This window comes from Terrapene carolina, unplaced genomic scaffold (assembly GCF_002925995.2).
Source record: "Terrapene carolina triunguis isolate 2854851 unplaced genomic scaffold, T_m_triunguis-2.0 Scaffold89, whole genome shotgun sequence".
Classification (NCBI taxonomy): domain Eukaryota; kingdom Metazoa; phylum Chordata; order Testudines; family Emydidae; genus Terrapene; species Terrapene triunguis.
Genome location: NW_020664440.1, coordinates 16,139,589 through 16,165,443, shown reverse-complemented (window position 1 = coordinate 16,165,443; position 25,855 = coordinate 16,139,589). Strand labels below are relative to the sequence as shown.

At 43.6% G+C, this 25,855-nt stretch overlaps 1 protein-coding gene across 1 annotated transcript; it reads left to right on the top strand.

The window, feature by feature from the left end:
* Window positions 1–2,370: 2,370 nt before the first annotated feature.
* Window positions 2,371–25,500, top strand: LOC112118699 (protein SSUH2 homolog). Its single transcript, XM_024217113.3, has 13 exons — window positions 2,371–2,502; window positions 4,700–4,764; window positions 7,048–7,146; window positions 7,650–7,728; window positions 8,506–8,635; window positions 9,736–9,796; window positions 11,382–11,506; window positions 18,510–18,572; window positions 19,531–19,613; window positions 20,782–20,874; window positions 22,082–22,187; window positions 24,165–24,272; window positions 24,918–25,500. Exons 1-13 carry the CDS (start codon window positions 2,477–2,479, stop codon window positions 25,056–25,058), a joined length of 1,179 nt encoding a protein of 392 aa, XP_024072881.1. The 5' UTR covers window positions 2,371–2,476; the 3' UTR covers window positions 25,059–25,500.
* Window positions 25,501–25,855: the final 355 nt, after the last annotated feature.

The following is a 25,855-nucleotide window of genomic DNA, read 5'->3' as shown; positions in this document are numbered from 1 at the left end:
CTGTACAAAATGGCCGCTGCCAGCTCCAGCTCCAGGCACCAGCACAGCAAGCAGGTGCTTGGGGCGGCCAACGCAAAGGGGCGGCATGTCTGGGTCTTCAGCGGCAATTTGGCGGCGGGTCCCTCGGTCCCTCTCGGAGGGAAGGACCTGCTGCCGAATTGCCGCCGAAGAATGCAGCGGCGGCGGTAGAGCTGCCGCAGAAGTGCCGCCCATTGCGGCTCCCCCCCACCCCGCCGCTTGGGGCAACAAAAACGCTGGAGCCGGCCCTGGCTGCTGCATAGCACCCAGGAAGTAGCTGCATTTTAACAGTTGGTGAGTGATACCCTGTACAGTTTTTCACCTCCGCTGCACTTCCCTAAGTCAGCAGGGATTCACCCAAACAGGAAGTTGGCGGATATTTTCAGTGAGGCGTGTCTCTCCCTTAGGAATTCTACTAGAAGAGGCTGCCTGTGAGACAATGAGCCAGTGCATTCCACAGACAATTTAGCCATTGCCCTTCCTAGCCAGTGGATCTTGCAATTTGGAGTGGAGCAGCCTGGGTTATCGAGTAAAGCCTGCAGAAGCCAATATAACTCAATATTGAATCAACAGGTAGATTTAGATTACTGTTGCAACAGAACACAGCCTAATGACTGTACTCAGGAGGCGAGGAACAAAACTATAAAGGCCAAGGAACAAGATGCACCCATAAATATCCACATGCTACATAAAAAAAGAGGCCTAAGGAGAACTCTTAGATTGTGGTGGGTTGAAAGAGTATGAATTTAATAGCAAAGCAGCATGTAACCTGATTGTTAGGAGGACTCAGTTATGATACTGATACTGAATATGATACAGTATCATCTAGAGTGCAGGGCCCCATTGTGCTAATCACTGTACACACAAATGCTGAGAGTCCAAGCCTGCCCCACAAAGCTTACAGACTGAAGAGACAAGCCAAAGAATGGGACAGGAAGTACTCCTAACCCCATAGAAATAGGGAATTCATGCATGGTGAGATTAAGTCACTTGACCAAGTTCACACAGGAAGTCCATGGTAAATTTGGAAATCTTATGTCCAGAGCAATCCTTCCTCTGAAATCCAAAATCTTTCATTTAAAATAATTTATTATTATTATTATGGAAAATTCATCAACCCCATGACAGGGGTCCTTGGCCATACAGACCCAAATATTCAGTACCATTCATTTTGGGAGCCTCAATTTCTGACTTAAGTAGGCACTCTTAATTTGAGCCGCTTCAAATTACTGGACATGTTTGAAACCACAAGCCATGTTGTATAAACTGTGGATCTTCCATCACTATCCAATCACTCACCAGCACCTCTGGCATGATTCCAAATCTATGCTTCATGCAGTACTCGTACTGAAGCCTGTGAAAGTTCCTTGCATGCAATGACAGCGGCATCAGGTGAGAGTATGCTAGGGTGTGCAGCACTGAAAGAGTTAAAAAATATTCCAGGAATCCCCATGTAAATATTCTTAGGAATCTCCTTAGAAAAAGTACTTATTCTATACCTCTCAACTGATTCAAAATCCAACAGCTGACAATAACCTCCTAGCAGCTGTGTGTGTGTGTGTGTGTTATTGATGCAGAACAATTTTTTTTTTACACACATTTTTAGCACCAACACCATCAATCTTCACAGTGGCCAGGTGGTGTCCCTAGAAGTGTGCATCTGAGTGGCACAACAGAACTCAGCACATAAGGGCCAAGACCACTCAATCCCAATGACACTATGCATTTTAACGTTGTACTTGTTCAAAACAGCAGCGGCAACCACAAAGTTTCCACAATAAATATATCAGCGAAGTAACAGCTGCACCCAGGATCGGAGCCGCTAACCTCTGCACCTGGGACCAAGCACTGTGACATCCACACTCAATAAGAGACTAACATCTGGCCGAGTTCAGTGCCCTGGTTGGTTTAAAGTAATGGAGGAGGACGCACTACCTACATATTTACCAATTTTTATTAAAGCTAACATTAAAATTATATAAGACACAGGTTGAGAAAAAGTGTCTGTACATCTGGGTACAGTGCTTGGCTTATCCACAAATACAAAGTTTGTTTTTAAAATTCATATGGTACACAATCAGCAAGAACGCAGATTTGGGGGAATACATTTAAGAATAAAGTTTAGATATTAGCAGCCCAGTATTCGGGTACGTCACTCATGCAAAGTTGTACAGTTGGCTGTGGAAAGCACAATATATCGATGCCTGAAGATTGTCCCTCAGGCATTGTGAATTAGGGTAAGTCTACACTTTAAATGCTCCAGGCATCAGCCTCTGCAGAGACAGCGAGGAGCCAGTAACTTGAGTCCAACCAAACCAGCCAGTGAAGGGTGCAGACGACGTAACCAAAAGCAGGGGGCTGGCTTCCCCAAGGAAGAGCATCGGCGAACAAGTGGGTGTGGGTGGGTAGGCAAAGTAGAGCAGCCCAGCACCAGCGTTCAGGACCCCCCCCAGCAGCTATGGCAGCGGAGGGCCAGGCGATCAGGTGAGGGCTTTTAACTTCGGCTCCTCTCTGGGACTGGTCGGGAGGCCCTTTGGGGAGAGCGCAGCCTGCCTGCCTTTCACTTTCGTTTCTCTTCGCTGCGGCCCTGCCTGCTCTGGGGTGGAGCAGGGGCCCTGGAAACGCACTGATCCGAGACAACAGCGACGGGGGGCTTTGGGGCAAGGGACCCAGAGAGCTGGAGCGCCCAGCGGCCCCCTCCATGTGACGTGCTCATCCTTACCCCTCTGCTCCTCCGATCAATACACACATCCTCTGGGCTGGGGCCGTAACAACGAGCCAGGCGTTCGCTTCCTTTAGGGCTCGCCTAGGGAAGCAGTGGACGCGCACCAGGGTCAATTGCGCACAGAGCAGCCCAAAGTTTTCCCCACGGGGAGCATGTTTCAGCCTCATGTAGCCGGGCTTTGGTGTTAGCTTGACTAGGAAGTGGGAGAGGTGAGTGGGCTACAGGGTTTTAGCTGCGGAGTGGGTGATCTAGCTGAGTCGTGTGACCCCCCCCCCCCAGTGATAAGTGCACCCAAAAGATATGGGGCCAGATTCACTGCTGGTGTAAATCAGTGTAACTCCATTGAAATATGTGACTTACAGCTAGGGTGACCAGACAGCAAGTGTGAAAAATCAGGACGGGAGTAGGGGGTAATAGGAGCCTATATAAGCAAAAGACCCAAAAATCGGGACTGTCCCTATAAAATCGGGACATCTGGTCACCCTACTTACAGCAGCAAAGGTTCTGGGATTTTTCTCTTTCCCTCCCATGAGCAAGGACTGCGCTGTGTGTGTGTGTTTGTCCTAGTGTTTTAGCTGGTTGGCTGGGTTAGAGAATTGGGCTGTGAGTTTTCCCCTGAAGTGGCTGAGACTATCTTCTAAGAGTGAGTTTCAGATCTGTGGCCTGTCTCAGAAGAAGCTCTCTCTCTTGCACACTTGAGTTTCACTCTGAAGGCTGACACAGCTCTGCCATTTCAGTGGGATGTAGCTGTCCTAGAAGGACATGGAAACCACCCGAGGACAGATGCCTTCCTTGGATAGTCATGTTCTATAGAGGTGACTTCAGTGTGCTTTCCTCTCTTTGTCATCACTTCAGCCTTTCCAGGATTCAGATTCATTCAGCTACTCTTCATCCGGGTGCTGATCTTAACCCTGGGATGGCAAAGAAATAGCCAGTTCTGTGAATAGCTGGTTCTGTGCTATCAGCAGTACTCAATAGATGTAACCACTGAGCTGAGACTTGTTGCTTTTCAAGTGTTGAAACTATAGAATTACCTTACTTCCATTAACGTATTATTTGGCTCCCAATTTTGCTTATATGAAAGGCAGTTTTTCTTGTGTGTTAAGTTTCTAATATAATAATTTTTAAATGGATCGTTCAAACAGTGAGAAACTTTCTCACTTTGTGGACAAGCATAGTGATTCTATAACACAGAAGTTATTAAGACATGCAAAATGTCAATGTTATTGCACAGGCTAATAAGAAACTGATTTGGTACAAATTTCCAGTGCTGATCAATTTTTTCAGACAGATTTTACACCTCCAAAACCAAGTGTCAGCATGGAAATGCAAATGAAGGCTTTTGGTGGAGCATCTTGAGCAGTATGTCTATAATTTGAGGTCATTTGTGATCTTGAAAATATTTCCCAATAAAGAATGGATATTAAGTGGCATCATAACGGCCTTTCAGAATTGTGTAGGAGTATCCATCAAGCTAAGTGTGTCATATTGTTTTGCAACCTAGGTTCAGTAGTCTGCTAAATAAAATCATATCTTGGCATATGAAATGCACAGCTACATTAGTTCATGCCTTCTCAATTATAAAGCATATTCTAGACTGGTACGGCCAGGGTGCTTTAAAGGAGAAAAAATGTCTCCGTCCAAATTAGGCACAGTGGCTGAGATTTACAAAAGTCAATGCATAACTTAGTTACTCAAATCCTGATTTAGCTACCTAAATAAGTGGCCTGATTTTCAAAAGTACTGAGCACAAAGCACATCAACGTTTCCATAAATTCCAAAGAATCCATAAAATGTCTTTAGAGCAAAAAGATTCTTCTTGCGATCTCTCTACATATGCCCTTCAGCATTGCTCCAGTTCTCTCATTTCTCCATGTCCACTTCCCCATTGCCATCTTTCTACATGTTTATTCCTAAACACTCAGATTATCTGTTTTCTTTTGCTTTTTTGATCAGAGTTTCCAGCCAGAGTTATGGAGCTGTTGATCAGATGTCTCATGCCTCTGCTGAAGGATATTTTGGTATGAAAACCCTAGCAATCAATGAGTCTCATGACATTGATGTTTGCTTTGCTGGCTGAGTCAGTTCTTTTATGTCAATCTTTGACAAGGAGCTCAGAATGGACCCAATCTAGGGTTGCCAACTTTCTAATCGCACAAAACTGAACACCCTTGCCCCACCCCTTACCTCGCCCATTCCCCAGAGGCCCCGCCCCTTCCCCAAGGTCCCGTCCCCCACTCACTCCATCCCCCTCCCTCTGTCGCTTGCTCTCTTCCACCCTCAGTCACTTTTACTGGGGTGGGGCAGGGGGTTGGGGTGTGGGAGGCGGTGAGGGCTCTGGCTTTGGTTGTGACTCTGGGGTGGGGCTGTGGATGAGGGGTTTGGGGTGCGGGAGGGGGCTCTGGGCTGGGCCAAGGGGTTCGGAGTGTGGGAGGGGGTTCTGAGCTGGGGCAAGGGGTTTGGGAGCAGGAGGGGATTCAGGATGTGGGCTCTGGGAGGGAATTTGGATGTGGGGGGGCCTCAGGGCTGGGACAGGGAATTGGCATGTAGGGTGTGGGCTCAAGCCAGGTGGCGCTTACCTCAGCCAGCTCCTGGTTGGCGGCACAGCGGGGCTAAAGCAGGCTCTGTACCTGGCTCTGCGCAGCTTCCGGAAATGGCCAGCATGTTCTTGCGGCCCCTAAGTGCAAGAGTGATCAGGGAAGCTCTGTGCGCTGCCCCCACCCCGAGCGGCGGCTCAGCAGCTCCCATTGGCCAGGAACCGCAGCCAATGGGAGCTGCAGGGGCGGCACCCATGGGCGTGGAGCCGCCCGGCCGCCCCTGTGCATAGGAGCAGGGCTGGACATGCCGGCTGCTTCTGGGAGCCGTGCAGAGCCAGGTAGGGAGCCTGCCAGCCCTGTAGTGCCGCCAACCGGACTTTTAACAGCCCGGTGAGTGGTGCTGACTGGAGCTACCAGGGTCCCTTTTCAACCGGGTTTTCCCAATCCTGCACTCCTTACTTGAAGTCAGTGGGAATTTTGACTCCATAGAAGGAGTCATGAAGAGATTAATGCACAAATTGCATTGTCCTCTTAAATGCAAATTTTTGTGAATAAACGCCAACATCTAGTTAGTTAATGGGAAGCAGCATAAAGTCATTTACATTCTTTCCTGCTGAGTGAGTTGTGTTTGTGGTTCAGCAATTAAAATGCTTGCAATTAAAATGCTTGCAATTAAACGATTGCAAATTGAACCACTATGCTGAAATTCAGAATGAGAGAGTGCAAGAGACTTTCATTTCTTCACAAGAGCTCAGTTCTCTGGTCAGAAGGATCTATTTATTTTCTTTCCCTCATCTTCAGTTCCTGCTTATGGTAGAAAACAAGGGTAGGCCTGGCTTCCTCTAGAGCAGTGCTTCTCAAGCTAAATGATGTGAGGGACCAGCAATTTTTTTCCCAATGTGCCAGGGACCGGTGCCATATTATTATCCCATTCGACGCTCTTATGAGGAAACTCACCGCGGACCGGCAGCCGATGGCTCGTGGACCGGCACCGGTCCGCGGATCACCACTTTGAGAAGCACTGCTCTAGAGTTCCTCCGTGTCATTCCTGAAACAGTCTTGCTGCTTCTGAGTAACATGAGTCATAGTTTGCTACAGGTGGATTCAAACAGGCTCTGAGTCCTCCTTAAATGTCAATTTCAGCTACCGACATTCAGATTTCATCCGCCTGCACTGGTAAGCATTGATTCAAAACTTTCAGTAAAGTTTTGGTTGGATTAAAAAGAAAAAGTGCTCAGATAATATTTTCCCCTGAGTTTACTTAATCTCTGTGCTTTCTCATTCTGTCTTAAGCCATAAGCAAAAGTAATGAAATACCACAGGAGAGGCGTTTGTGGTACTTCCATTGCAGTAAGAATCAAACAGAATCACAGGAACACAGATTTTCTTATAAGATTTTCAGGCCTATTTTGCAGACTCTTATTTCGAAGAGAGTCAACCAGACATCTCGATTCATAGGTGTTTATCCTGGCCACACCTCAAACCTTATGGAAGTTTACTCATCAGTAGTCTCCATGTGCATGACAGAGGTCACCCATTGCTACCATTTTTACGGCAAAACTTCCTGGCATATCTCAAACACTTATTTGATTAAAGACCAGCAGTCTGATTCTCCTCTCACACCAGTTTTATGCTTGTGTAGCTCTGATGTGACTGGGAGGAGAATTGGGCCCAATATAAAGCATTCTGTATACTCTAGTTGGTTCATTGCATGTTTGAGTGAGGAGGTTATGACAACTTTCTATTGCTAAACTCTTTATGCCGTAGGTGCCATCGTTCCTGATGACATTACCAGTGGAGAAGAACCGTCTGCTCCCCCCATGGACGATGTCTCTGGCTATGAAGGCACAGCTCTGGGTGATGGTGGTTAGTACATAAACCCACAGACTATTCTTTTTCCTGAGACTGTCTATCTCTTTAAAAGGAAGTCAGTGTAGAGAATTTTGTGCCAGCTGATTGACACTGTATTTTCTATATCCCTGAATGTAATCTTATTATCTGAGGCATTTTCCCAAGTGATAGGGTGGGAGAGAGATTCCATTGGGATCAAGCAGCTGCCAAGAGTTGCGAGTTACCCCCACCTATGCCACAACCCTCTACCTCTGCTGTGCCACACAATTGTCTCTCTATCTTTGCTGAACCATCCAATGAATTTACCCCTGATTTCTCTCTTTTTCTCTAAAAGATCAGCTTTCCTCTGATATTTTGTGTGTGTCCTGTGCTGGTCAGAGGCCGTTCATTAGAACAAGACAGAAACTGGTGATTTTGGCCTTAGTTCAAAAGCAGACAGGAATTGAAGGACAAGTAGCAAATTAATGTGTCTCTCTAAACCTGTAAAATACCAACTTCTGCCTTTTTGTTTCTCGCAGGAGGAAAAGATTTACCTCCTCCATCAGATCTGGTGCCCGATCGTGGAGGTGGGCCCCCTCCAGCCCAAACAGAGTGGAAGTAAGATGTGCTTTCAAATGTAATGATGATGATTAAGCGTTACCTTGCATCCTTTGCAAACTAAGCACAATCAACACTGTGATGAGAGGGTGGCAGCCAACTGGCACACTGCACACAAGAGAGCAAAGGGAATTTTTTGGCCAATGACATGGGGTCAGACACTGCTCTTATCAATGGTACTATGGGAGCTTTAGGCCTTCCCCATTTTCAGTTCTCCCAGCCCACATGTAAGTGCCTACCTTACACATCAAGATATGTGTTCACAAAGCCATGATCAGTATATGCTGCTCAGTAGATAAGCATGCACTTAGCCACGGGTGAGCAAATTCAGGGATTTTACATGCACACATCTGAGGTGCACAATAGGCATAAATTTTCACATTCTCAAATACTGTACATGCTGACCTGATGGTTGAAAATCAGGTGCCAGTGTCCATGAAATTCTGACAGGACCTCACTTGTTAATGTTGCATCCTAAACATCTCTCATCCTAAACTGCCTCGCTACTTGGGAGAGATGAAGGCTTAAGTTACCCTGGCTGGGATTTGAATCTCTAAGAGAGTTTAGGTTTTTCCAAACCTGTCATCTTATCCAGCATTTTTCTGTCAGCGCAGTGGAGTGCTATGTAAATTAGGGAGAGGCCTTTTATGGGAGAATGTGTGATGCTGTGATGTCTTCTGAAAGGGGTTGGGTGGATGTTCAGTGTACAGCGAAATCGCTCTGAAAATTGAAAGCCAATTTCAAACCGGTCCACGCTTTCTTATCTCTTTCTGGTAGCATTCCTGCTGTTTCAGAAGATGCAGCCAAAGAAGCTTTTATACAGTACGCAGCCAGTAAGTGCTGCTATAGCTCGGCCCCTGCCAAGGAAATGGTGTTTCGGACTCTGCAGCCATTCAACACCTACAGAGTATGTTCATCTTTTGCAGCCCAACTTACTTGCACAGAAGTCAATGGAGTTTGTCTACTAACTTCAGCGGGAGCTGGGCATTTCACTGGGATCAAACAGCTGCCAAGCTTTGCAAATTACCCTTACCCACACAATAGCCCCCTTACTGAGAAATTCCCATTGGGATGGTGTGGCTAGCTTCAGTTTGGAATTGTGTTTGGGCGTTCTAAACATCTGGGGAATCATAAAGGAAAGTAATCTTTAGAATGACAGCAAAGAGCTACTTCCACTTTGTAGCTTTTCAATGATTGCTTGGTTTAGAATCTGGAAAATGTAGGTTCATAATTTGATTCTATTGCTATGGACCTTTTTGCCAGAGTCAAGTCTTTTAAAAATATATATTCCATTTTGATCCCTGATCCAAATAGGGTAAGGACCTGAGTAAAAAGGTCAGCAGTCAGTCTACATAGGTAGCCACCACTACTAGAACCAATGCAGTTGCACCATTGGTAGTGAACAGTGGGAGATATCCTGAAAAACTGACAGCATAGACAATGTCAGAGAGAGAAACAACTGTTAATTAATAGGACCAATCACTGAATTCCAAACAACAGCAAATATTCCATGGCGACTTGTCCTCTAAAAACCCATAGATAGATAACGTTAGCTTAGGTGAAACTAAAGTGAAGAGCAGAAGTATGTGGGAATAGAAGAGAGGGAGGGGATATGAGGAAAATAGCCAAATGAAAAGGTAAATAAAGAAGAAGCGAATGACTAAAACAAAAAGAAATAGGGAAATTAAATAGATCAGGTGTAGGTTGGGAACTGCTGGTATAGAGCAAATATGTGGCCTGATCAAAAGACCATTGATAACAATGGAAAGTCTCCTGTTTATTTTGATGGACTTTGGCTCAGGCTCATAATACAGCATTCTATGAAGATATCACCTCACCCTGTCAACAGTGAGATTGGTCATTATTTTGGCTAGTGTGAATCTACTTTCTTACACTCCAGATTGCAGTCCCAATTGGGTTTTTGTATACACTGCATTGAATGCCCAATCACTCCCACTCTGGGGTTGTTATAGGTTTTTGTTTTATGTTAATTAATTCATTTTTTAGTATCGGCTAGAGACCTTCACTGAATCCAGATCATCTGATTGGAAGACAACACCTTACAAGGGTAAGTAGGATTCTGAGGTCAAGTAAGAATCTTGTGTGATCGGCCTCTTCTATGATACAGGTCTAACTGTTGTGTTGTGCATTTCTGCCAAAAGCTAATAAAAAATGGCAGAAATGCACTCAGCTGCCGAACTGCAGTTATTAAAAATAAAATAAAACGCGTGCCCGGATAAAAAGACTATGACAATTCATTACATACCTTAAGCACAATAAGCCAGTTGATTTATGAATATGGTATGTGATTTATGTAGTTTGGAAGTTGAAATAAACTAGATCCTTGAAGGAAGCGTTCTAACTCCATAAGAACGTGAAAGTTCTGGTGTGTACTGGAGCTTACCGAGGACTTTGTGCCTAATTCATAGTTTTTATGTAAATGGAGGGAACACTCCAGTCCATTGTAAGGCAAATGTTATAGAAACTAGGTGACAGCGAACATTTCAGAGTTATTAGGAGTTGGCAAACCAGAAGAGATTTGTGTTCTGGTAGCCTTCAAGCAACGTGTCACATAGAGTTGGTTGAAATTTTTCAAAGCAAAAATTTTTGTTGAAAAATGGCCTTTTTTTAAAAAATGGAAAATTTTGCCCCCCCCAAAATCTTAAATAAAATTTCTGGTTTATTCATTTAACTGGGAATGAATCATTTTCAGTTTTCATTTTTTCCCCAGTTTTCGTTTTTTCCTTTTCCTCCTCTTTTTGACAGGCAAAAGAAAAAAAAGAAAGGAATGGAGGGGGAAAAAAAGAAAGGGGAAAAATAGGGGTGGGGCTGATGGAGAAAAAAAAAAGGCCGGGGAAGGGGGAGCAAAGACTTAAGCCCTGAAAATTCTTGATTTTATGAAAAATTTCAAACGAATAATCATTCCTTTTTGCAACTTGCAAAATGGGTGACTGAAAATTTCAAGATATTTTGCAACCTTTTTTTGACTGACTGTAGTAATCATAGAGGGATTTTGATTTGCGGGTTTGTCAAACTGGTGTGGAGTGATTCTATTCCTCCTGAGGGAAGCAGAGCAAAAAAGGGATTTTACTTGACTGTCTCTTAGCTTAGGGATTTGTTTTTCTTTTTCATAACCACTGCCCACTCCATTCATTGGGGACCTGAAGCCAAGATTTATTGAACACAATTGCTTTGTAACTACTAAGTTCCTGATCCTGCAAACGCTTAGGCATTTGCTTAACTTTGCTAACCTTGATTTCAAATGGGACTACTCATAGTAGTAAAGATAAGCATGCAGAAAAGTGTTTTCAGGATTAGAGCTCACAAGAAGTGTTTTTCACTGAATTTTGGAAACAACGATTTTTGTAATCTTAATTTCTCAGAGGAAATTTGACTATGCTGCATTAACACCATTTTGGTTGAATATTTTAGCTGGATTTGTTTGTGTTTGCAAAATACTCTATAAAATTTTCCTTTTTGGAAAGAAATTATGGTTGGTAAACAATGGAACTCTTTGACATAAAAGTGGTATTTATTTTAGCTAATCACGTTAACTGGGATCAACATAACAGATACAGGTGTGGCATGATTTAATTGCAGGTGTCAGGAAATACCTGGTGTTTGTACTCAGTACAGTTTTGTCTCTGCTTCAGGTGAATTTGTTGACTCTTTTTTGCTTGGGCCCGCTCCTTTGCCATGGACTATACAAGTGGAAGTCCCTACCATGTTCACAGACAACATAACCAGAGTCAAAGTGCCTCACACGTCTTCATTAAAGGTATTATAATCATAGAATCATAGAATTGTAGGACTGGAAGGGACCTCGATAGGTCATCTAGTCCAGTCCCCTGCACTCAAGGCAGGATTAAGTATTATCAGACCATCCCTAGGTGTTTGTCTAACCTGCTCTTAAAAATCTCCAATGATGGAGATTCCACAACCTCCCTAGGCAATTTATTCCAGAGCTTAACTAATAATAGATCACCTCATCCGGTGCTTTGGTGAGTTTACATGTATATAAATACATATATTTAAAAATAAATGAGTCCGTGTAGGGTGCTCCACTCACTGTTAGGATGGCGCCTTCTCCTGGTCACTCTGGGAATAGCTCGCGAAGCCCACGCTCCTTCCTGCAGTTGCATGCCATCCTCTGCCTCCCTCTCTGGGTCTGTGGCCCTTCTCTTGCTCCACGAGCTGCTGCTGCCTCTTGGCCCTTTGGCCAGGTCACAAAATGGTTTCCCTTCCACAGCTGGAAAATCTTTCTTTGCCAGCAGTCCTAAGCAGTCTTCCTGTTCACTGCCTTGTAGTGCCACTCCCTCAGTGGCTGGCAGGGGAACCCGGGCCCACCCTCTACTCCGGGTTTTACCTCAGGGATCCTCTATCCAGCAGTCAAGTTTTGTTCCGTCTTAGACCTTACTGCCTTTCCCTGAGCCCGGTCCTACCTTCCTGTCTTCTCCGATCACTGGTTTGCCAGCCCAAACACACCTCCCTTCTCCTGGGGAGTGACTGCAGACTTTCCCATCAGCCCCTTTCTGCTGCCAATTTCCTACCTTTATAGCCCCAACCCAGCTTGTTCCTCCCCAACTGTATTCCTTCACTCAGTCCAGGAATTACTTAGCCACCTGATTCTCTCAGCCATGGCCGGTTGGGTTAATTAGCCCCCTTTTTAGTCTTCATTAACCCTTTCAGGGCAAGTGTGGGGTGAACACCCCATCGCAGACCGGTATTTTTCTATGGCAGGGGTCGGCAATCTTTGGCACGCGGCTCGCCAGGGTAAGCACCCTGGTGGGCCGGGCCGGTTTGTTTACCTGCCGCGTCTGCAGGTTCGGCAAATCGTGGCTCCCACTGGCCACGGTTCGCCATCCCAGGCCAATCGGGGCTGCGGGAAGCTGCGGGCCAAGGGATGTGCTGGCTGCTGCTTCCCGCCGACCCCATTGGCCTGGAGCGGCGAACTACAGCCAGTGGGAGCCGCAATTGGCCGAACCTGCAGACGCGGCAGGTAAACAAACTGGCCCGGCCCACCAGGGTGCTTACCCAGGCGAGCCACGTGCCAAAGGTTGCCAACCCCTGTTCCACGGCATCTTCAGTCACATTCTGCCATTGTTTCTATTGATAGAAATGCACCGCAGAAACAAGCAGCTAGCCAAGAGATATTTTCTGATCTTTGGATGAGAGGTTAGGGGAAAGTCCTCTCAGCTCATGGCTGCTGATTTTACAGGTGGACGTTAAATTGTCGATATTCTCACAAAGAAACGGTGGGATTTACAAAAGCACCGTGTTGGCCTAGCTGTAGCCTCACTGAAGTCAATGGGGTTTTTAACAGAGTGTTCAATGGGAGCAGAGTGAGGCCAGTGCTAAGTGATTTTGAAAACGCCATCCTCCAAGAGAGAGACGTGAAAGCAGCTGTCCCAAGCTATGTGCTGTTGCTCAGCAAAATGGGTTCTAGGCTCTGATCCTGCAACCCTTATTCACGTGATTAATCCCCACTTGCCCATTGACATCAGTGGGAATACTAGCCTGGGTAAGAATTATTCACATGAGTAAAGCCTGGTAAGAGTTGCAAGATCAAGCTTCTATCACCCAAGAAGGCGTGACAGCTGTTTCTGAGTGCACAGCCACTGGGCCAGCATTTAGCCCCATTTAGGGGACTATGAGTGTGATAGGAGAGCTGCTCTATAAAACCAAGGTCTGCTTTATTAGCAAGAGGCACTTTAAACTGTTAGACAATACTCTGAATGTCAAAACAATGAATATTTTCCCCCCAGCTTTAAATAGCTGTGGGCCAAATCCTGAGGGGTGCTGCTATCCTGTCTCCACCGATGTTAATGCTCCTTGCAGGCACACAGCCCCACTCAGGATTTGGCCCTGTAGTGGGAAACATATGGACACTTATTCATGTTTTATGATGGAGATAATTTTTGTGATTTGATACTGGGCCATTTGTATTTTTATGACACTGGCTGTTGGTGGGTATCCATCTTCAGCAGATACAACAGCAAAACAAAGTGAGTTAATATGCATTTTGTTTTCCTAATGAGCTGGTGTAAAATTTGAACGGTGCTCACAAAGTGCTGTATGCTCGCTAAAGCTGCAGTGTGCTAGGTGCTGAGATTCAGTTCGCAAAACTTTCTACTCTGAGCACACATTTAAATACTATCTAGAAAGACAGACCTTATCTGCAGAGACATGGAGCATCCACTCTTTCTGTTGACTCTGATTTGAATAGAAGATTAGACCCAATATGTTTCATTTCCCCCTGCAATCTACACACATATGCACTTGGGTCCCATTCGTGCACCACTCAAGTCAGTGGGAGTATTTTGCCATTGACTTTGGTGGTGCAAGAGCAAACTTATAATGCAGTGGTACCCAAACTTTTCACCGTGTGCCCTTCCTAACCCCTGCCGTGTCCCCACCCCCAAGCCATGGTTGGGAGCAGGGTCGGGAGCGTGGCCACAGTTGGGGCCGGGGCTGATGCTGTGGCCAGAGTTGTGGCTGGGCCGAAAGCCAGGAGACAAGGCTGGGACTGCAGCTGAGGGATGGGAACCAGGGGCCGAGACCGGGAACTGGGGCCGGAGCAGAGCTGGGGGCCCTGCTGCACCTCCCCAAATGTTCCTCTGTGCCCCACTAGGAGACCACTGTTTGGAGACCACTGTTATAATGGGGCCACATTTCATTCACAGGGACTGAAGTGGCGCGTAAGGCAGATTTAAGTTACTTTTGCACCTCATAAGAACATAAGAACAGCCATACTGGGTCAAACCAAAGGTCCATCTAGCCCAGTATCCTGTCTTCCGACAGTGGCCAATGCCAGGTGCACCAGAGTGAATGAACAGAACAGGTAATCATCAAGTGATCCATCCCCTGTCGCCCATTCCCAGCTTTTGGTAGACAGAGGCTAGGGACATGATCCCTGCCCATCCTGGCTAATAGCCATCGATGGACCTATCCTCCATGAATGTATCTAGTTCTTTTTTGAACCCTGTTATAGTCTTGGCCTTTACAACATCATCTGGCAAGGAGTTCAACAGGTTAACTGTTCGTTGTGTGAAAAAATACTTCATTTTGTTTGTTTTAAATCTGCTGCCCATTAATTTCATTTGGTGACCTCTAGTTCTTGTGTTATGAGAAGCAGTAAATAACACTTCCTTATTTACTTTCTCCACACCACTCATGCTGAAAAGTCCCAGTCTTATTAATCTCTCCTCATATGGCAGCGATTCCATTCCCCTAATCATTTTTGTTGCCCTTTTCTGAAACTTTTTCAATTCCAATATATCTTTTTTGAGATGGGGTGACCACATCTGCAGGCAGTATTCAAGATGTGGGCATACCAATGATTTATATAGAGGCAATATGATATTTTCTGCGTTATTATCTATCCCGTTCTTAATGATTCCCAATGTTCTGTTCACCTTTTTGACCTCCACTGCCCAATTAGTGGATGTTTTCAGAGAACTATCCATAATGACTCCAAGATCTCTTTCCTGACTTGTAACAGCCAATTTAGACCCCATCATTTTATATGTGTAGTCGGGATTATGTTTTCCAATGTGCATTTATCAACATTGAATTTCATCTGCCATTTTGTTGTCCAGTCACCCAGTTTTGAGAGATCCTTTTGTAGGTCTTCGCAGTCTGCCTGGGACTTAACTATCTTGAGTAGTTTTGTGTCATCTGCAAATTTTGCCACCTCACTGTTTACCCCTTTTTCCAGATCATTTATGAATACGTTGAGTAGGACTGGTCCCAATACAGACCCCTGGGGGACACCACTATTTAACCCTCTCTCCATTCTGAAACCTGACCATTTATTCCTACCCTTTGTTTCCTATCTTTTAACCAGTTACCAATCCATGAGAGGACCTTCCCTCTTATCCCATGATTGTTTACTTTGCTTAAGAGCCTTTGATGAGGGACCTTGTCAAAGTCTTTATGAAAATCTAAATACACTATATCCACTGAATCCCCCTTGTCCACATGCCTGTTGACCCACTCAAAGAATTCTAGTAGATTGGTGAGGCATGATTTCCCTTTACAAAAACCATGTTGACTCTTCCCCAACAAATTATGTTAATCTATGTATCTGACAATTTTGTTCTTTACTATAGTTTCAACCAGTTTGGCCAGTACTGAAGTCAGGCTTATTGGCCTGTAAGTGCCTGGGTCAGCTCTGGAGCCTTTTTTAATAATTGGCGTCACATTAGCTATCTTTCAGGGAGGGATAGCTCAGTGGTTTGAGCATTGGCCTGCTAAATCAACGGTTCTGAGTTCAATCCTTGAAGGGGCCACTTAGGGATCTAGGGCAAAATCCGTACTTGGTCCTGCTAGTAAAGGCAGGGGACTGGACTCAATGACCCTTCAGGATCCCTTCCAGTTCTATGAGGTAGGTATATCTCCATATATTATTTGGTACAGAAGCTGATTTAAATGATAGGTTACAGACTACAGCTAGTAGTCCTGAAATTTCACATTTGAGTTCCTTCAGAATTCTTGGGTGAATACTATCTGGACCTGGTGACTTATTACTGTTTAGTTTATCAATTTGTTACAAAACCTCCTCTAATGACACCTCAGTCTGGGACAGTTCCTCAGATTTGTCACCTAAAAAGAATGGCTCAGGTTTGGGAATCTCCCTCACATCCTCAACCGTGAAGACCGATGCAAAGAATTCATTTAGTTTCTCTGCAATGGCCTTATCATCCCTTAGTGCTCTTTAGCATCTCGATTGTCCAGTGGCCCCACTGGTTGTTTAGCAGGCTTCCTGCTTCTGATGTATTTAAAATTTTTTTTGCTAATACTTTTTGAGTCTCTGTCTAGCTGTTCTTCAGGTTCTTTTTTGGCCTTCCAAATTATATTTTTATACTTCATTTGCCAGAGTTTATGCTCCCCTGTCTTTGACCAGCTGGGGACATTCTCAGCCTCAGGGCGGCCCTAATTTGAACTGAGCTGTGTAAACCTGCTTCCCTAATGGGCTATTATGATAGCTGGGGCAGGGGAACACGGTAGCCACTTTCACTTCTCAAAGAATCCCCCTGATGCGCACTCTGCAGTGAGGGCTTCAGTGCGGAGTGGAGGGGAAGACGCATAGAGCCAGTTATGTGAGTAGTCCACCATCTGCAGGTTACTCCTACACCAGGAGATACCCCATGGCCCATTAGGGTTCTTAGGACAATCATGAATAAAGCCCAATGTGAGAATATATGGAGTGTAAAAGCTAATATAACCATAGCTGATACTTACCACCTTTGTAAAGTGTTCTTAGATCTATGAGGGAAAAGTGCTATATAAGAGTGAGGTATTGTTTCAGAGAGAGACAGATTGAACCTACAGGACTGTATAAATTTGTTAAAGGTATATGGCAGGTTTAGGAGCTTTTTTATATCAAGATGAATTAGTTCTATCAAAATCCCAAATTATTTAATTATAAGCAAGAGAGTTATTTGTTTTTTAACGTTTTTATTTCTATTTAAAATTGTTATCCAAATATGGAAGCATCACTTTCTGCTTCCCTTGAGCCGTTTTTTTGTGTTTTGTAAAATCACTGGTATTTTGTGAGAAAAAGCCCTGTCTTTTGGGAAAGCAGTGCTACAGTCCAGCAAAAGAGATACTTTGGGACATTTTAATAAGGTGTGATTTAATAGATGTTGTTCTTTCCCTTCTGTAATAAGAAAGGAATTTTGAGAGAGTTATCTCACTTTAAATATCTGACCTCTTCCATCATTAAACCTTACTTCTTAAAGGTGGGGAGGAGTGAGAGGGGGGAAAATGGGCAATACACAGCCATGAAGAAGGACCAAGAGCAAACTGAATAGGAGTCTAATATATGCTGTGATATGGAAGGTATTATTGTCTAATGGGTAAATCAAGTGAACTGGGGATCATTACACCTGAGTGCTAGTCCCAGCTCTGACACAGTCTCACTTTGGGCAAGTTCCGCTCTGTGCCTCAGTTCACCTATCTGTTACAATAATCAATAAGTGCTTCATTGTAGTCAGGAATGTGTGAATTCCAGTTATCCCCTTATAGGGAAAGAAATGAACTGAGAGAGTCACAGGACATGGTATCCTAGTTTAATTTATTTGTGTGGGTATTTTCTTTGGAAGTGAAATTAGAATTCGTAAGCGAAGAGCAGCTTGTAACTCACAGATGTAGCCCTGCCCGAAGAGAGCTCCAGCATACAGACTGAGCATTCATGCTCTCACATAGACTGTTCCCTTCTTGCTTTTCTACCACCTGTGCTAATACTGGTTTAGCATGAATTTTTGTCTACACTAAGGCTCTCACTAGTGCTACCACAGGGTCTAGTTGAACCAGTGTTATCACTGGTGACAGTTTCCCCTCCTAAAATTCCCTAGTGTAAACATGGGCTGAGTGTTTTAGCCTTACTTCAAACAAATTATAGAAGTGCATACATGGGCTGTCATTCAAAATCACTCTCTCACGTGATTGGATGGACCTTGGGGACAGCTACTTTGCAAAACAAAAGACACACTGTTACTTAATGACTTCTCTCCCAATTCCACCTGTAGAAGGGTGGTTGTAATTTGGCTGTAGGTAGCTGTAGAACTCTTTAAGAACTTTGAATGAAAGGCCTTATAAAAGTGTAAAGAATGAGGTTTCTCTAGAATGTTTCCACAAAAGAAGAAAAAAAAATTCCCATTGTCTTTTTTTGGGGGGGGGGGGGGGGTACCAAGAGGCATCCAGATAGTAACATAAAGAGCTAAATTAAAGAAATGTCAAACCACTGGCTTCTTTTAAAATTTCTCTTTTGATTTAAGGGCTGCCATAATTGTCGATGTTCAGGTAGAATTCGCTGCAGAAAGTGTCATGGAAGAGGAAAGGTGAGTAGCCATGTCTAAGGGGATCCTTTGCTTAGGACTGAATTCATTCTGGGGAAAGGTGTTGAAATAAGAACCAGGCAAAGATGCTGAAATCAAATAGCTTTGGGCAGTTAGAAGGGGAGTGAGGTTGGCTGTGAAGAGTTCACAATTGTATTGTGCTCTGTTTTACAGCATTTATTGTTATTTATTATTTGTATTATCGTAGTGCCTAGGAGTCTCTGTCATGGACCAGGACCCTATGGTGCTAGGCACTGTACAAACACAGAACAAAAGGACAGTTTCTGTCACAAAGAGCTCACAGATCTAAGCATCTCTCAAGCAGTTCATGGGACTAACTTGTGTAGTAAGGTGCTGAGTGCAATGGAGGTTTGTGGAGTAGGGCCCTTAAAGATTAATTTATGTTTATTAGGAGTGCTTTGGTCAAACACATTACAGGACTCAATACAGGGATAACTATGTGAAATTCTATGGCCTGTGTTATACAGATTAAAATAGGGGTCGGCAACCTTTCAGAAGTGGTGTGCCGAGTCTTCATTTATTCACTCTGATTTAAGATTTTGCGTGCCAGTCATATATGTTAATGTTTTTAGAAGGTCTCATTCTATAAGTCTATATATATAACTAAACTATTGTTGTATGTAAAGTAAATAAGGTTTTTAAAATGTTTAAGAAGCTTCATTTAAAATTAAATTAAAACGCAGAGCCCCCGCAGACCGGTGGCCAGGACCCGGGCAGTGTGAGTGCCACTGAAAATCAGCTCGCGTGCCGCCTTCGGCACACGTGCCATAGGTTGCCTACCCCTGGATTAGAAGATCTAATGACCTCTTCTGGACTTAAAGATCTATGAGTCTATTAAACTTGTAATCTGTTTTCCATGTGAGGAAATGAAGGTTGCAACACCAGCAAAGTGCTCTGGCAAAGTATATATAGCTCTGAGTTTTCCATCTAATTAATGCAGATACAGTGCTGGATTTGTCATGGCTCTGGGAAACAACTGAGTAAGGACAGGTGCACACACTGCAGAGGTTCTGGACGGAGCAGGTGAGTCAACACTCAAGGAGAAGCCAACCTGACAAGTCCATATTTTAATTAGCATCAGCCTCAAAACTGTGGCTCGTTGGCAGCAGGGGTGGAATAATGCTACATTCAGGGACAGTTCAAAGTCAGATTCTTAGGTGGGCTCAGCTAGCCAACGTAGCTGTACAAGTATTAATTGGTTTGTGAAAATGCCCCTCAGTGCTGGGCTGTGCCTGCCCAGGATAATCAATGAAGTCCAGCTGTTGCTGTTGAAACTCCTGCTGGAATGAGCAAAATGTATTATTCATTCTGGGGCCAGGGCTGGTCCGGAGTTTTTTAGTGCACTCTTCAAAACTAGACCTGTAGAGTCCCATCCAGCTTCCTTTCCACCTATAAGTAAGCTCCTCTCCATTTCTTTGCATAGCACGGAGTTTCCCTCCACTGGTTACTTCCTGCCTGCAAGCTTTGTGTTGACACCCCTTGTCTGTTTGTGAAGATTTACTGCCTTCGATGGCTTCCCTAGGAAGCCATGAGTTACCGGGGAAGCAATTATTTCCAAGGCAGGAGGGTAGTTGGAGAGTTCAACCCAGCTGCAGCCTAGCTCTGGAAGAGCTCTTCTTCGAAATTCACAGCTGCGAATAGTGTCAGTCTGTTTTACTGAGATTATACCATCTCATTTTTCTGTGCGGGTGGCAGTGCCTCAATAGCAGAACCACTGTGTACTTGAAACTGAACCTTGTGCTTGGAGAACAATGTTTCCCCAGTGCTTTGGTGGCATCAGCTACCTAAGACATTGCAGTGAAGCTGTCTAGTTGCTGCTGGAAACACTCATAGAATCATGCTAAGTGTGAATAAACTTGTGACTGGAAACAGAGAGTAGACTCCATGGCTTACCCATACATATAAAATACTGGATTAGGACTCAATACTATAAATACTTACTAACTGGTAAAGTATTTACTACCAGGAGTCAATGGGTCAGTGAATTTATTGAAGTCATGTTCTTCAGTGAGACAACTCCTGGTAGTAGACACGATGGCAAATAGTAAGCATCAGCTGGACTGGATCTCCAATGTGATGCCAAATGAAGTGTGATGTGCATGTGTGCATGCACACACACAGTGTATGTATCCGAAATCACTGTGGTAGTAGTTTCTCACCATCCATTGTAATTATCATTTTTTGTCTACAGATGCAACAGTTGTTCTGGTTCAGGCCACAAAACCTGCCTAACGTGTGCAGGAAAAGGACAGTTGCTGTACTACATTGAGCTTCAAGTCAAATGGCAAGTCTAATAAAACTTTAAATAATTATAGAGAAGCTCCTTCATCCTCACCGTGGTACATACAGGGTTAAATCGGCAATGTTCTGACAGGCTGGATTTCCCCCAGGAAGGGGGCAGTTAGGATTTCAAGAACATTACCAGCTTCACAAAGTTGGGCTGTACACAAATCCATACCAGCTAATTATCATTTCAAAAAGTCTGTTGAAATTTACCAGAAAGCTCCAAAAGAGAGCAGCATCTTAAGAAGGATGTTGGAGGAGACAAGCTTCATGAAAATTTACAATAAACAGTGAAGTTGAAAGCTTAGTTGTGGCCCTTTACTAAAATAGGATCAAAGCTATGGGTTATGTCAGGAGCTCATCTCTCTGATGTTGTGCCAGCAACAAAGAAACATAGATTAGGACTGGACTCAGTATCACATCACTGGCTGTTTAATCATTGATGACTATTTAGGGAGGAGTTACAGTAAAGAATAGGAGAGTTATTCCCTGCTTATTTAATTAATGAGATCCTTGTTGTTCTACACTGCGTTTCATATGAAGGAGAAAAAATGTCCTTCCCTGATTCAATGACCAGGGTAGTACATGGAGTACCAGAAGGGGTGGTCTAACATGTGCCTTGCAGAACAGCAGTTTTACCTCTTGCTTTGTATCCTGTCCCCTTGCTAATCTACTGTAGTGCAGTATCTTCTTCGACTTTTCAGGCTCCAGATTGGGTTAGAATTCCCAGATTGTTTTACATTGGTCTGAATTAAACCCCTGTTGTCCTCTGTTGGCCCAGTCACTGACTTAAAAATGTTCAGCCATTGTTATTTTAATATTTGTAATTTTTAAAGGCATTTTATTTTAATATCACTTGATGGGCTTTGTAAGAGGATTGTTCCAAAGAACAAATATAAATAAACCATCTCAGCATTTCAGTTGGATCCACTACAACTGGAATTTGAATGCCAAAGTCTCAAAGTTTGCATTTTAGCATAGCATGCCTCCATATTATCATTAGAAAAGTACAAAGACTACCATGTGTTGTGTTTAAAGCTCTACCACCAGGAACCTCAGTACAGATTGGAGAACTTATTTAACAACTCTGCCTTGTGGAGTTTTATGTTTTTGTAGCACAAGAAACACATAAAGAAGGGGCCCTCTAAAATCCATTTGAGTAAGGGGAGATACAATAGGTGGCAATATTTGTGTTCTTGTTCTTGTAGGAAGAACAACATTTTTGAATATGTGGCGGACCAGAGATCTGGGTTTCCTGCTGATCTCTTCAAGGAGGTCACTGGGCAGAAGATGTTTGTTGATGAACAGTCCATGGTAATGAAACTCTAGACTCTATCACCTCTTGAAATAGCAAAATGACAGGTCTGGAAACAGAACAACTCACATAGCCTGAGGTTGAGTTTACTAAGAATTTAAGGTATCAAAAGAAGAAAAAGACGTTTGAGAACACAGCGCTCTGTTTTTCTGGTTACTAATGTAACTAAATTAGTTAATTCTCAAATGTCATCTACAGTAGGATTTTCCTTTTTTAGTAAAAAAGTTATTGAAAAGACTCAGGGCCAGTTGCTGGTTTGGGATATTTTGTGTGTGTATCAATTCACCTCTTTGGCTTGATGACCAGAGGTGCTGCTCACCGCAAATCCCAAATGAAGTCAATGGGAGTGAGAGATGTTCAACGCCTTTTACTGTTCAGACCAGGGCAAAGTCCTGTAAATCCCTGCAACATGGATCTCATTATATTTCCCACAACAATGGGCCAAATCCTCTGTTGGCATAAACTGGTGCAGTTCCATTTAAGCTGTGCTAATTAACACTAGCAGATAATGTCGTCCCATATCTACATCTGTGGATTGAAAGCCGCACTTTCCCTGCATTTGGCCTATCGGTCATATATCTGTTGGGCTAGCAGTGTATGGGTTTATGGTCACTGGGCTCACATAAATTCCCAGGGCTCACACGCAAAAAAATAAATTTAAAATATATTTAGTTACATGCAGTTTACATTAGAGATAGTCCCAAAGAAAAAACCCAGACCTAAATAGCATCCGGCTTTGTGATGTTGGAAATCCAGATCTAAATTTTGCAGCTTTGTTCCTCTCACGGTTACATATTTGCAGGAGCTTTTAAATAGCAAATATAAATGCAATGTCTTCTGATTTTCCTGGTGGCTAACCCTCTAGAGGTTCTCCAGGGACCAGGCACCCCTGCATAGCACCTATCATAGTTTGTTAATCTCAGACTGGTTCTGTGTTTGAACCCATGTCTGGGGCTTCTAGGTGCTGCCATAATACAAATAATAATAATAGCAGCACTCATGTTTGGGGTGGCTTGGTATTTCATAACACACTCCAAGTCCTTCTTAACCACCCACTTTTGGAGGAGCTACAAAATGGATGATACATATTGATTTCCTGCAGGGTATATTTGGAGTTGATTGCAGTGATTCTTGTAGATCCTGCCAAGGAATCCACAATCAAGTGCAATTAGGTGACTACCCTGGAAATCCAGAGCATATTGCTTTTCAAGATTTAGCCCATAGGGTTTGTGTATAGTTTTTGCCCCAGTGTAGATGGTGTAAGACATGGCTTGCACTAGTGTGACTAATCCCCTTTTGAAACCTAGCACAGACAGGCCCTTAGTTTTTAGCAAGTGCAACATAATTAGCTGATACCTAGTAGCAGTGAAGACTGCTGAAAAAGATACTAGGGAAGAATGCTTTTGTTTTCTTTACAACTGGCACAAAATGTCCTACAAAACCGTAGGGGTGCCTACAAAACCGTACTCACGTGAGTCGCTTTTCTTTATGCAAGCAATTCCATTGACCTCACTGGCCAGAGCCTCGTTGATGTAAACTGGCATAGCTCCATTGATCTGTTCCACTGCTGTGAATAAAGATTACTCATGTGAGTGAGGGTTTGTCTCCACTGCGACACTCAGGAAAATGAATCTGAATTGACTATTGGTGTGAATTTTAAATGGATTAGTTAAACTGCATTAAAGCCCTGTCTGAATGCACCATAATTCAGAATTGAAGTGGCCTTAATTCACTCTGGAAGTGAATTAAACTAAACCGAATTACAGCCACTTTAATTCTGAATTATGGTGTCCACACAGAGGTTTAATGAAGTTTAACATTATCCACTTAAAATTCCCACCTTTAGTTAATTTAGATTAATTTGTCCCTGTGGAGACAAGTCCCGAGAGACCTCAGGACTGAGATGGGCCTGATATTTGGAAGTAATTGTGATCTCTTTCCTATTTGTGTGTCTTAAATGTTTTCCATTTCTCCAGGTTTATCCTGTTGTGAATTTTCCTGATCCTTCCATAAGTCAGGCTTCCCAAAATGCTCTTGTGCAGCATCACACTCAGTTTGCATCCACATCTCGTGTACTGAGACAGGTGAGTGCACTGCAGCCCGCGTCTGATAAGAGGAGGCAAAGCAGCTAGTTTGTGGACGTCAGACTGTAGCAGCTTAGCATTTGTGCAAGTCTCACTGTGCCCTTTTTTATTGGACCATTTGAAACAATTCTTCAAGCACCAGAGCAAGAGACTTTCCATTAGGTGGATAATGACTATTAACATTAAATGGATTGGATTTTCTTAAGTGCCTGCATACCAAGACCTTTAAACATCTTTAAATTGATTTAGAATGGGGCGGGGCAGGGGCGAGTGTAATAATAAAGAAAAATGCAATATTATTAGAAGTGAGCATAAGAGAACTGCCAGCGAGATAGAACATAGTACTGGGAGACAGGAACTCCTTGGGTTAGAATCTCAACTCTGCCATTGATTGCCTGTGGGTAGGTATGCTCACTTCTCCTCTATGTGCCTCAGTTTCCACACCTGTAAAATGGGACTTATCATGCTTTCTTACTCAGGGGTGTGGTGCGGATTAATTATTTAATGCTTACACTGGTCTTCAAACATGCAAAGTGCTACATAAAGTGCTTTTGAAAATGCCACCAAGAGAGCTTACAAATCCTTCTGTATTGTATAGATTTAGCTTCATTATCCTTGTTTTTTCTGTCTCTCTCTTTCTTCCAGAGGCAAACTATTGAGCTGATTCCTCTTACTAAAGTGGAATACGAATGGCAAGGGAAACGGTATTCCTATTATGTGTATGGAGATGAAAATAGGGTGTATGCAGAGAACTACCCCAAAAAGTGCTGCTGCTCCATTATGTGACTGACTGATCACTTCTCAGAATGCCAAAGACAATGGCTGTTGTCCAGAACCGTATAAGGAAAGGATTCATCTAGTACTATTTTTGTTTTGTTTTGGTCAATAGAAGTTCACTGATTTGCATGTATGGGGCAGGCTGCCGCAGGAAGAAAACGGGGGAGTAAAAGGTTTGTCAAGTTGATTTTTCAGTTCCAGGACTGGATCCTGTATGTATGTCACAATCCCTGTGGGCCACTGGGGGTTTGCTGTGGCTCTCCCTGTCCCGCCCTTGCCACTAGTAGAATGCAAACTCAACTTTGGATTACAGTACCATTTAGTTTCTGCACTATGTGGTGGCCTGGCCTAATCTACTTTTACTCAGACTTCACTGGGTCTCCTGGCGTTAATAAGGTCTACATTTTATTAGTAAGGAAATACAAGGAAAACAGGTCCTAGATCTGTCTTCCATTATCAGTAGTAGTAAAAATGATGTGACCCAACAGTCTGCTCTGTGTTCACTAACTTCAGTGAAGTTGTACCAGTGTAAATCAAACCACATTTTGGACTGAAGATATTAACAGTGGTGTGGATCAAGGAGTGGTGGTTAGTACGTGGCTGCACTCCAGTAATGCTGACTACAAATTTCCCTTTGTTGTTTGTGGATTCTTTTATTTTTATCACAACTGAGAGTTCAGTGATAATATGGTACCAGGCACAAGTTGAAAAGGTTTTGCTGTGAACCTTCAGAGTTTGTGACTAGCTCAGCAAACAGCAGGTGGATGGTAGTGATGCATCTGACATTTTTAGAATGTCTGTCTCCA